The sequence below is a fragment of the Argiope bruennichi genome, chromosome 5 (genome assembly GCF_947563725.1).
Source record: "Argiope bruennichi chromosome 5, qqArgBrue1.1, whole genome shotgun sequence".
In the NCBI taxonomy this organism is placed as follows: domain Eukaryota; kingdom Metazoa; phylum Arthropoda; class Arachnida; order Araneae; family Araneidae; genus Argiope; species Argiope bruennichi.
The window spans coordinates 61,986,396-61,999,520 of NC_079155.1; the positions used below are offsets into that span (position 1 = coordinate 61,986,396).

Here is a 13,125-nt window from a genome sequence, read left to right on the forward strand (position 1 = left end):
TAATTTCACTTAAATCATTTAGATAAAACATCATATTCATGATTCCATCAAATTGTCAGACATTAAGACAATGCTATTTTAATAGTCTTACATATGTTCTATTCATTGCGAATATGAATTTTTTTACTGGAGATCAGCTCCATCATATCGCTCTAAATTTATCAATATTTTAATTTCATTATTGTTATTCATTCTATAAACTACATAAATATTAAACAGAATCCTCTTTCGCTTTAAACGTTGGAAGAAAATGAAGCATCAATATTTGTTGAAACAATGAAAACGATTTGGGTTTCGTTCGCTATAATGAAAATATTGTTGTGAAATGTATATAAAAATACGTTTAAAGATTAATTAAATATGTAAAAAAATATAAGATTAAAGAATTTTACAGTAACTAAATTAGCATTATTGAAAAGATAATTTGGATTTTAAAATGGTGTAAAAATAATTTTTGTGCGGGAGTATTTTTGGAAGATTTTTGTGAAATAAACATTAAAATCTGGCGTAATTTTTAATTAACCCTTTAAAAGGCCATTTTTTTCTAGTTGTAGTATATTAAAATATTTTTAGAATTGAGATTGGCTTATGAAAAATAATTCATTTAACTTATTGGATAAATTTAATTTGATTAATTAATAATTAAGTAACAAACCAAAACACGGCATTTTGTGTGAGTAAAGAACTGAAGCATCTAAGTTTCTGTCTTATTGAAAAATGTGTCTGAACTTATGTCAATCTTCATAACTTTGTTGAAAATCGATAAATTTGGTGGGAAGCATACTTTCCATGGCCCTTGAAAGGGTTAATTAAAAGTTCTAAAAAATTCGTTCTGAGGTGTACATTTCTAACCTTCAAAGTATGCCTTCACTCGCAGTGTGAGAACCCACTGATTTCAGCAGCTTTACAGAGAGTGAGTAGTATTAATTAATTAAAAAAAGTGAAATTGGACCAAAAAATGAAATAAGAGAATATTTTAGAATGAAGTTAACATGGGCTAAATTAAGATAAAAAGTTAGAAATTAATTACGATTTAAATTAGAATAAGAGATATCATTACACACACACACAGAGAGAGAGAGAGAGACAATTAACTAAGTTGTAGAAAAAATTTTTTATATACAAATAATTTTGTGTCATTAGAAAGATAAATTTTTAAATTTGATAATGATATAAGAGTTCAGGAAATTATTCACGGAAAAACCGCGAAAATTTTGCTTAATTGTTAATTAATTAAAATTTCAGAAAAAAAAATGGACTCTCACCCTTTAAAATATATTTGCATTAAATTTGATAGTTCTAGTTACAGTGTTCTATCCTAAGGGCCAAATTAAACATTCTAAATACCCTGAGGCAAAGCAAATATTGGGATCTCCTTTCCCCTCCAAACTTTCAAAACTAAATATTTTTAAAATTATTTTAATTTAATCTTTATATAAAAAGTTTTAAACAGCAAATTTTAGCCACCTAAAATTATTAAAAACTTAATTTTAGATTACTTTCTAAAAAATCGGTGCAGGCTTATTATGGCTATATACATATGAATTCAGAGATCGACAGACGATCAACTAGTTGACAGATTTGGTCTAAAATTTAAAACAGATTATAATTTTAACAAATTTTATGCGTTTAGCTTGTTGGATTACAATTTTTTTTACCTACACATAAATTTAGTAATTGATGGAAAGTCAATTAATTGACAATTTAATATAAACTTTAACATAGATTAATTATTTTACAACTAACTAAATTTTATTTATTTAGCTTTTGGGGAGACAATTATTAGGTTCACATACACATGAATTTAGATATCTAGTTGACAGATTTAGATATCGTTTAACTAGTAGATTAGATTTAGTCAAAAATTTGATACAGATTTAATATTTTCTGCTATTTTATGGATATGCCAAACTTCATCAATCTAGTGGGATTAGATTCATTCATTCATAAATTTCATCTATCTCCGTTTTCACATTTTCATGGACATATAAATAGAATTCATGTTAATGAATTTCATTCGAAATTGGACAGATATTCACTGCTTTGCAGCAAAGAATCAAATATAAAATTTCATTTATCGTTTCTTTTTTTAGCGAGGCGGCCTGGCTATAAAGAATAATCTCGTGTTCGAATTTTTTCATGCATACGTTAATTTTGTATAGAAGTAAAATCAAGAAGCCGTTGCTTGAATTTATTTATTGAAACGAATAGGATGCATTTACCAACAACAGTTTAGCTCTATTAATATATCCCCGAAGCAATTTTTTCTCTGTTAGCGTCATTTTGATTTCTCGCGAGATTCTAAACAATTAGCGTCTTTACGGAAGCGCTGTCGAAATGTTCCACAACCAACAGGATATGATAAAACTCTTATCTAAACAAAGTAACAATACAGTGGCGATTTTTGGCATTAGCGCTTACAGGGGTGTTTGTGGGACCCCAAAAAATCCCCTGAAACTTTTACGGACTTACTACCGACATTTTGGAGTTTCGAGAAGGGGGGGGGGAGAGAAATGAAAAATTACAATTATGAAGTATTGAATGACCTAATTATAAAAGTTCAATGAATTACTTTTTTTGCAAAATTAATAACCATTAATTTTGCAAAATTAAGACCTTTGAACCCAGGTCACGTGATCGCACATCTGGTCGAACGAAGTCTCTCCCTTTTTTTTCTGCCGCGCCTACTTGCCGAAAAGAATCCAGAAGAGAATGTCCGAGCACCGGGAGAATGAGTCATAACTCGCAATAAGGAAAGAACAAAAAGGAAGTTCCCCCCCCCCCTTTTTCACGCATTATCACTGCCTTTGGAGAAAGAAAGGAAAAGTTTTCACCACATACATTGACCTTGCGTTTTCTGCTTTCAAAGCAAACAAAATTACCCAGATCAAAATAAATAATTCATTATTATTCCTACTTCCTTTTGAACGATGATCCCCGGAATTTCCGGGTATCGAAGTTCAAAATCCCCGGAATTCCGGGGTTTCCCCGGAGAACAAACACCCCTGCGCTTACTTCGTTAGCAATGCGATAGATATACAAAATCTATTTGCGTTATGTCTCTATGCTAATGCCAACTAAGAATATATGACATTTAATAGGCAGAAGGGTCTTAAAAATAACTTAGCACTTGTTATTCAATATTGTCGAAATACACCCTGATATCATATATATGAGTTTTCAAGAGTCAAATGAACATTAACAAGCGATTCCTGTCTTTAGTTGCAATAGATTATTGAAATCACAATAAGGGAATGTTCACAAATTTATAACAAAAGATTCACCCTTTCTTGTCCACGAAAATTTCTCCCCAACATTTGTTTTTCGCCGCATTAAAACAAACAAAAAATAAAAACTCAAACAAGTAAACATTTACAAAGCGTATTAAACGTTAAAAAGTTTTTAAATGTAGAAGAACGCTTGAAGCGCGTTACGGCCGCCCTGCAAAAGTTTTACTTGAACGCTCTAGATGCGTTACAGACGGGAAAGAGGTTGATTTTGAAATATCAAAGAATGTTGAAGCCCCAATGCTAGATTTATACTTTTATATCTACATGCGTAAATGTAGATATAAAAGATGTAGATTTTTTTTAAAATTATATTATTATCCCGCTTTACAGAAACACTAAAACTGCTTTGAGATGGACCTGGTAATTTTGAACCTAGATCAGATGACAAGGACGACATGCGGTGTCCTTAACATTTCTAAAAGAGATTTATCAAGGATGGAAAAAGAAATATTGTTAAATAATTCCCCCCACCCAGAAAAAAGTTTACACACAGGCATAAAGATAAATGGAAAGAATGCCATTTTTTAAATATAAAAACAATATAACTGATGTAATTATATCTTTCTCACGGTTTAAATTGAATTACGATTAAAATTTTAAAAAAGAATTAAAAGCTGAAGAGGTCTGTTTACATCTTATGCTTTTAATAAATAACATTACAGATAGCAACATATTTTTTCTTCCTTTCTAAAACACACTAGTAAATTATCATAAATCTTATTACCAATGTTTTTTCTGATGTCTTAAAATACTATAAATAATGAAGAAAGTAAAATATTAGATTTGAACTTAAGATTCGTTGTAGCTTACAAATGACGCTTCAAAAACTTTATTACAAAATATGTGCAGTAGTGTTTCAAATTTAATTAATTTGTGTAACTATTCAGACATAAAAGAAAATTTTAAATGCCATTATTAAGAAAAAGGACAGTTTTATTTAACACAATGAAAATTGATTTTACTTTAATGAATACATACATAACTATGTACATGACATTAAAATTAACAAATGAACTTATATTATGAATGTTCCTGTATAAAAAATGTAAGAATCTCTTACATCAGCAATTTCAGTAATTGCAAACTGATTTATCAGTATCATCTTTCACTATTGTCGAATTTTCCTTTTCCCGTTTTTTTGTTACAATCCATTAATTTATACAAACATAAAAAAAGGTAAAACTTATTATCCAATGTACATTATAAACAAATGTTCAACAAAAGGAATATAAAAAGCAAGAAAACAATTTTCAATAGCTTTAATTGGATAATACAACCAATTGTAACTGAAAGATAATGTATTAAAATACTCCACAAAGACTGGATATTACTATAGAAAATTTATAATTTTAAACCTATTACTTTACAATATAAAATAATTAATTTCTAATAATTTTAGATTTGTAAGCTACAAATGAATAATTTTTATACAGGCATTTTTATTCATGGAGACATTGTCTTTTATTTGCATCTTGCTAACCAATATTTTTAAATGATAGACAAAATTAAGTCATTATTTAAAAAAAAAGAGGGAACAATAAAATGAAATGCCAAATATTTAAATTATATAATCAAAAGAGTGTAAGTATCACATTTATATATTTCAATAAAAAAATATTAATCTTTGAATTCCTTTTTTTCCCCCCCCCCCAAGAAAGATTTCAAAAATCCATGTGAATTTAATTTTACCAATCTATTTTAGTATAAATTTTATATTAGCAATAATTTTCAAATATGATTCATAGAAGCATGTCTAATAGATACTAAGGCAAACATTAAAAAAAAAAGGGGGGGGAATATCAATACTATAACAAAAAATATAGTATATTGTCTGTCATATTTTAGATAAACCAGTCTTTCTAAAAATATATGTAAATTAAGAAGTAATCTTTTTACCTATAAAACACATTGGTTGTATTATCAGAAAGCTATATAAGAAGAAAGTACTACTACTTTCTTGAAATACAGACAGCGATTATGTATACATTTTGCACATACAAGGGAATTTTTTCAGTATTATTTCAGAATAAAGCACTGAATGACAATTTTCACAGGGATTTAAACCTTTACCAAAATTATACAAAAGTAAGATACAAGAAGGAAATATTGCATTAATCTTGCAAAGGAAAGAAACATTTACAACAAATACAAAACACATTCATTTCAATAGAAATTTATTGTCAATCGCAGGGTACAAGAATTTATAACATTTCCCCCCCTGTAGGATTTTTATAACCCATTAAGTGTAGAATCCATTACAGTTTTTTTCAATAAAATGAGTTAAATCTTTCAAATAAAATAGATTTCTACTTTAAAGTTTGTCCTAAAATGTTCAACTTAAATCCTACAAAGATGATATTACAAAAATAATTCACAACTTGATTTTCCTTTACATTTTGCTCTGTATTTATAACATTTGCAATAAGGCGATACAATACAGGCTATGCTTATTACAAAAGTTTATTACACCTTTTTTGCTTATTCTAACTTGCTGAAAATATTTTTTTTATTTGAATGCTTATAATATAAATAAAAATATTACACTGAAATTTCTTAAAATCTCACATAAGTTGGAATTATTCAAATATCAAACCATAAACCAGAATTCATGAGTGATACACATATAAGAAATGTAACATGTGGAGGGATATTATATAACAGAAGGTAAATATTAAATTCAAATTTATTAAAACAAGTAAAGAAGTTTTAAAGAATAACATTTAACATTAATTTTTTAAAAATTAACAAAAATTAGACCCTAAGTCAGCTGTTACTTCAGTTCTTATTCACAGCTTTGAACTAATTACAGAGCAGTCACTTTAAGTTATATGGATGTTAAATTGTGATTATTTTTAATAAACTTGTATTTAAGCAGGATACCTTGAGAGCAAATCTCAACTTTGCAGAATATGTTTGATCATATTTCAATCCATAGTGGAAAAAATTACATGCATTATTGCTAATATACTGTGCAGTCATCCAATACTAAAAGCCCTGAGAATCTCAGCATTGTCAATATTAACCATTAATTAAATGGCTAACTTATTAAAAAAAATTGGCAAAGCTATTTAGCTATAGAAAGTTCAATTCAACTAACATAACTTCTTTGCCTTTAAACACAGCCTGGGTATCTCATATACTGAGATATAATCACTTAAGTGTCAATGTTACAATCCATATGTACCAAAATTTAGCAAACTTTTTACCAGTCATGATATAATTATTTTATCGTGAGTAATTAATATTCATTTTGTATATTTATGATCACACACCTTTTAAGATAAGATTATTATAACTATTATTTTCTGGAAATCCATAATTATAAGTACATAAAATATATTAAATTTGGCAATTTTCAAAAATTTTCTTTACTAAATAACAAAAAAGAGGGTGGGGGTGTCATTTCTTTTAAATCTCAAGAGAACTGATAATAATAAAGGACAAAATATCTAGATTACAAAATAAATATCATTTTCTCAACTGGTCAAGAATAAGACTTTAATACTTTTGTAAATGAATCTTTACAAATAAAAATCAATTATTCTAATTTGCAGAAGGGAAGGGGAAAAAATCAGATCAATCAACTGATTTCAGCACAATTTGATGTTGGGGAATTCCTAATTCAGAGCATAAAAACAAGAAAAACTGAAGGTGTTCATTATTAGTATTCTGTGATAACACTATTTCCATTCATTAACATGTATTTTCTTAAGTCAATATTAGTAATTTTCAAGGTGTTTTATCTCACTATTGAATTAAATCTAGTACTATTTACTGTGCATCTTTTCTCACGGCTGACTTGCAACTGAACAAGATTCTTCATTCAACTGTGATAATGTCATATAACTTCCCCTCCTAAATTTCCAGGATCAAATTCAATTAAATTTAGTTACACACTGCAATAATAATTATGTTTACCCCTCCAATCACTTAATACATTGTATAAATTAAAAAGTTAGAGAATTCTCACATTTTTGTTTATTTTAAAACTATTAAATAACCTTATTATAAAAGTTTACATCTGTAAAAAAAGTATTTAAAGACAATTTTATATATTATTTACTTTGTTACTAACATTGCTAGTTTCTTAAAGAAAAAGACTTAAGATTACACATCTATGAATGTAGGCAAAGATATCATAGTTTAAAGATATAGAAGGATTAGTGTGTGATTGCATATTTAAGTATTGAAATAACAAAATGTATAAACTAGAATCCATAATAGTACTTTTTATCAAGCAATTTTAAGAATGGCACACTGCCTTAACAAGACAACACATAACAAATGTATTTTAATTACAATGAGATAAAAACACTTATCTACCAAACAGCACAAATAAAACAGTTATGATGCTGATTTTGATAAAATAAATGCATTTTTCATTATGAATCTTATGATAAATAAATAGACAAGAGGTAGTCAGACAACAAATTATAATTGCAAGATAATGCAACAATTTAAAAAAAAAATCCTGGACATGGTTCTACTCAATGTCAATACTTCACACTAACATCAAAATATACACAGAAGCTGACAAACAATCCATTGCCAATAAATTAATTTGATTGCATACAAGAGTACTGGAAAAATCACCCTGCTGTGGAAATATTCAAATGGAAAGACTGTGCTTTTTTCCCTCAGCATTTTGACTTTCACAGTAGTTTGGAAATGACTGCCTTGGAAAGTTAAAATATACTGGCCCCTAATCATTAGTACACACTATTACCAATGTTAATTATCTTTACCAAGGAAAAACACCTTTGGCAACAAAAGTAACAAATATGCAATGAGTGTGCGGCGCCATTTACAAGTTGTCTTTTCATTCTTTTGAGCCAATAATAGTTAAAATTTTATAGGTCCTAAATTTCCAAACACGACTTGTTAATTCTAACTGAAAAAAAAAAAAAAATCCACACAAATACACTTCTAGTTTTGAAATTCACAAGTACAAAAGTTGATAGTATTTTTGTTGCAGCATTTCGTTTATGCTCTATTGCTAAAATTGAAGATGAGCACACTGTACCCATCAAAGTGAGTATGCAATACATATGGCTCTTTGTCACACTACTACCTCTCGTATGATGTAGTCTTTCATGATGAATGATGAACTGTACAAAGTGATTTCTACATGTCTCATTCTGACTGTGTGGGCTTGGCAACCCTGATGATAAGGAATGAAATATTGCATACAAGGCATACAAAATATGCTTTCAGAGTAAACAAATTGACTCCAAATGTCTTCAATTGTCATCCATGTGTGAATACAGATGTTGCACTTTAGGAGCATCTCTTCAGCAATATATACAATGTCCTGACTTAATTAACAAGCAGACAACACAGTTTTCTTAATTTTCTTTAAAAATCACAAGTTTTCTTCAAATGTTGCCATAATATCACTCTGACGATTCATATCAATATGACTTGCTCGCTGTAGGAAAATTAAATAAATGTTAATGAAATATGCATTATATGTCTTGCATAGAACATGTTGCAATGCTAGATACTTTAAAAGGAAAACTTACACTAATTTTTACAACTGATACTTTAATTATATTAAAAATATATAAATATAGATATAATGATAAAGAATCTGTTTTAAAATTGAAAATAAATAAAAAATAAAAATAAAAACTTTTTACGTACTGCTTCTCTTCTTCGCTTTTCTTGTTCAAGCCTCCTCAGCTCTTCCCTTTCACTTAGTGCTGTTGAAGGAGTAGGAGCAGGAGAATTTGTATTTGTAACAACTGGAGGAGATCGTGTGTTTTCTTGAGTTTTATTAGTTACACCAGCTTCCTTTTGCTGCTGTTGCTGAGTTCGCCGGGCTCGTTCCAGAGCTTCTTCTTCTTCTTGAGCTCTAATACATTAAATACAATGCAATTTTAAGAGCCATTCTCATAAATTGCAACACTAATAGCTTTTAATAAATTTAAAAACGCTAACATCTTTTCTTTATCTTATTAACTATAGATTTTTTTGATCAAGAAAGAAAATTGCCAGAAAATGATGGAAATGATAGAATACGAATAGTCATACTAAAACATTAATTTGAAATTCAGTCTTTATAATAGCCATAAAATTGACATCAGATTAATTATCTTCTGTTGGATAAATACTTTTATATACATATACAAAGAAGCTCAATCCCTTCTACATAGATGTTAAAGCTGCGCAAGAGAGAAAAATGAAATAACCATGATTTAAAGATCATATAAATTCATACTTGCAAAATCCTAAAATTTTATTGCATTATTTTATAGTCAAATAAAATTTGAAAAGAAAAATACCCAATGTGACCATTTTAAAATAAATTTTTGATTGCCTATTTTCCAAAATAAAATTCTCCTATGGTTTCGCTCATGCACTGATTGCTTCCATTTGATTAAAATGGAGGTAGAATAGAAAATGAAAGGGTTTCTTTTTACTAAACAATATATAGAAATATTTTATTTTCATTTACTAATCTGATGCACATTTGTAATGTTTTTAAAACATTATATTTTAAAAAGCATTTTTCAAAATTATGATTAAGAATTTAAAAAGTGCTTTTCTTGTTCATTGCATATTACCCCTCCAAATTATTTTTTATATAGTAGTCTTATTTCCAAGTCTTCTGTTTATCATTATTTAATTTTTATCATTAGTTTTAAAATGATAAAAATTCATCAATTCAAAAAACTATCAGTAAATTTTCAGATGATTTTAAGCAATTGTTATATCACTTAATGTTACTGTTATAGCAATGTCAAGACAGACCAGCAAATGAAATCCACTGAGCCACAGTTAATGGTATAGAACACTTCATGCTGACAACATGGCCACAAACAACAGTTTTTTCATTACTCTAACATGCATGTTTGCTTCTATGCATCAATTAGTCCAATTTAATTTATACTATAAACTATCTTATTTGAGATTTTCAACAGATCAGCTGGAAAAAATCAAAGTGGGGTGAGTTATGTAAAAATGACCTATACAGATGGACTATATATATAATAGCTATAGAGATAGTTGTGATGAATGATTTTCATGGGATGATATAGCTACTAGGAAATATACACTGCAGCAAATCATTAACTCTCCTGCCTTAAAAAGCTGATTTAATTTTTTTAATTGAAGCTAAGTCCACATGATTAATTTTGTTGATTATGTAACTTTCTTCCTTATCTTACAATATATATCTTACAATACAATACAATAAAAGCTACTAAGTTTAAAACAAAATACTTTACACAAAAATATAACATGTTTCCTAGAATTTTAAATACATTTATGGGAAGACAGGTAAATACCTAGAATCATGACTATTTAGCAATAAAAGTAAAAGAATGTAATCATTTTTTAAAAAAAGAGCGAGAGATAAAGAAAACTTTTGATATATAATATAAAAGATATTATATTTAATATTATATTACCTTTGCCTTTCCCGTTCTAATCGCATTCGCTCTTTTTCAGCTTGCTCCTTCTGATGCCGTCTCAATTCTTGCTGTTCAACAAGCTGCCTTTGCTATTGAAAGAAAAATACAAATATAAATTCTCAACTTTAAGTTAAAAATAAATAAAAGACAATATTAATTGCTGAATACTTATATAATTTCACGTACGAACATCTAATAAAAAATTGAAATTGTACATACAGTAAGTTTTAAGCATATGACAGAAAGTAAAATAAAGTTTCATAGGCATTTCGATATAATGCTTCCTCCTTCACTTTTCTCTTAATCATTACACAGGTCTTTTTTTTTAATTTTAAAATTATTCTTTAATTTAAATTCTCTAATTAAAAAAAAATCAATCAAAACACTACTTTTGGGAAAGACTTTTGTGTGTGCGTGTATGCATGCATGTAATTCATTTTAGTTAGTACAATATTTTGAATCGATTTTTGTATCAAATTATTGCATCATGATTAACATACATCTAGCTTAGATTTAAAAATATCTTTATGCAAGTATGACACATAGGTAAATCATGCATCAATACATGTATAAAATTGTACTAGCTGATTTTGAATGAAATCTATACATTGATTTTCTTAGTGATACAAATAAGATGAGATAATGAGAACTAATAGTTGAAGAAATCCAAAATCCTTTTTTATTCCTAAGTCACAAATTATTAAAATTGCTGATGAAATCAGGTAAGATAATTTCCTCCGCCCCCCCCCCCTTTTTTAAACTCACCATACAGAAGTTAAAAATTCTAACGTGACTAAATGCTGGGATGAAGCAAAATTACATTTTTCTTGATATAATATCAATAATAATAATTGCAAAGATCACAATGGAATAATAAAAAGGATTTTTTTTAATGTTTCAGAATAATTGTTCACAATTCAGGGGAAAGGTTAAGTTCTAGAAATTATGGCATTGATTCTACCCTCATCCATTGCTAGAAGCTGAAAATGAATATGGTCAGCTCATCATCTGCACAAAGACAATGCATTTTCAGCTTCAATTTTACATTAAAAGTTGAAGTATAACATAAAAGTGAGTTCAAAATAAGCAGATGCTTGTAAGAAGTTCATAGAATATAAAGAGTTTTAATCAGCTTTCAATTTTTTTAACAAAATCTTTAAATTTTCTCATAGGAACTTTCTCAGTAAATTTCTAACACAGACATTTTTGAATAACTTCAATAGATGAGGATGATGAGAATATGAGAAAGAGAATAAATAACATTACAGTCTGTCTTAAATCAAAGCAATATTCAATGATGGTACATATTCTACATAATATTTTTTAAATTTTAAATCTGCAAATTACATGGCGAAACGAAATAAAAATGGTTTACCCTAATAAAATTCTATTTAAAATTTTCAACAAGAATTAGCCAGAAAAATACAAAACAATTGGAATTTCCAACAATAAAGTAATCAGATTTTTAAAAAAGTTCTCGAAACCTAAAAGCCTAATCTTTGTTCCAACCAAAACCAAAACAATACCATTTGCTTTCACATACTTCCAGGTAATGCATGTTAAAAAAAATCTTAAACTTCTTTTTATAAATTCCTTCCGAGCTATCACCAATTTAGCAATAAAAATTAGTCGCAGAAAAGATTTCATTGTTCCCCATAGATCAATGAAACAAAACGAGCAAGATGCAAATAAAAAAACATGGCAATCAATAAAGGAAAAAAATTAGATTTACAAAATGCAAAACATATTTAGCATTTTTGTAACGTTTCCATAGAAAATCCCAAGATATGTGATAATCAGTACAATGACAAAGTTGAAGTTGGTATGCATCTTATTTGCCTTTGATTTATAATAATTTTGAGGTAATTTTCAAAATCCATTATAAGCAAAATTTGTGAATATTTAACATTGCAGTTTCATATGTTCATTCCATTAGTGCATATTATATGGTTATTCTAAGAAATGTTGGGGTCGTGGTGGTCTGGTGGTAAGGTCTCAGCTTCGGAACCAGGAGGGTTTCAGGTTTGTGACCCAATTCCACCGAAGAACCGTCGTGTAAGGGAGTCCTGTTGCACGTTAAATCCGCCACAACCAAACGTCCTCCCGCTGGTGTGGTGTGGAGAGGGGGTTGCCAGCTCAGATGTTGTCCTCGTCATCTGACCGCGGCTCAAAATTACGAGGTGCGTCCCAAAATAGCCCTAGTGTTGCTTCAAACGGGATGTTAACATAACCATACCAAACTAAAAAATGTTATTTTTTAACTGCTGATTAAAAATCCACTTTTGTTTCTAAGATAGATTTCTGATTGAAAAGATTATTTATGTTATAGTTCAAAAAAATTGTTTTGCTTCTATTACTGGAATAAATTCAGAAGTTTTTAAATGCAATTTAAATTTTAATATATTAAATATTATTTATCA

General features: G+C 28.3%; 1 protein-coding gene across 5 annotated transcripts in view; it reads right to left on the reverse strand.

Annotated features, from left to right (window-relative positions):
* Positions 1–4,202: 4,202 nt before the first annotated feature.
* LOC129968475 (bromodomain-containing protein 3-like) overlaps positions 4,203–13,125 on the reverse strand; it is a 44,867-nt gene continuing 35,944 nt past the window's right edge. For all 5 annotated transcript variants that reach the window (XM_056082391.1, XM_056082389.1, XM_056082390.1 and 2 more), the window contains 3 exons: positions 10,703–10,794; positions 8,934–9,144; positions 4,203–8,718 (listed from right to left, as the gene is read on the reverse strand). In XM_056082391.1, the coding sequence (XP_055938366.1) occupies positions 8,653–8,718; positions 8,934–9,144; positions 10,703–10,794 (369 nt within the window). In that variant the 3' untranslated portion in view covers positions 4,203–8,652. The remainder of the gene's footprint in view (positions 8,719–8,933; positions 9,145–10,702; positions 10,795–13,125) is intronic.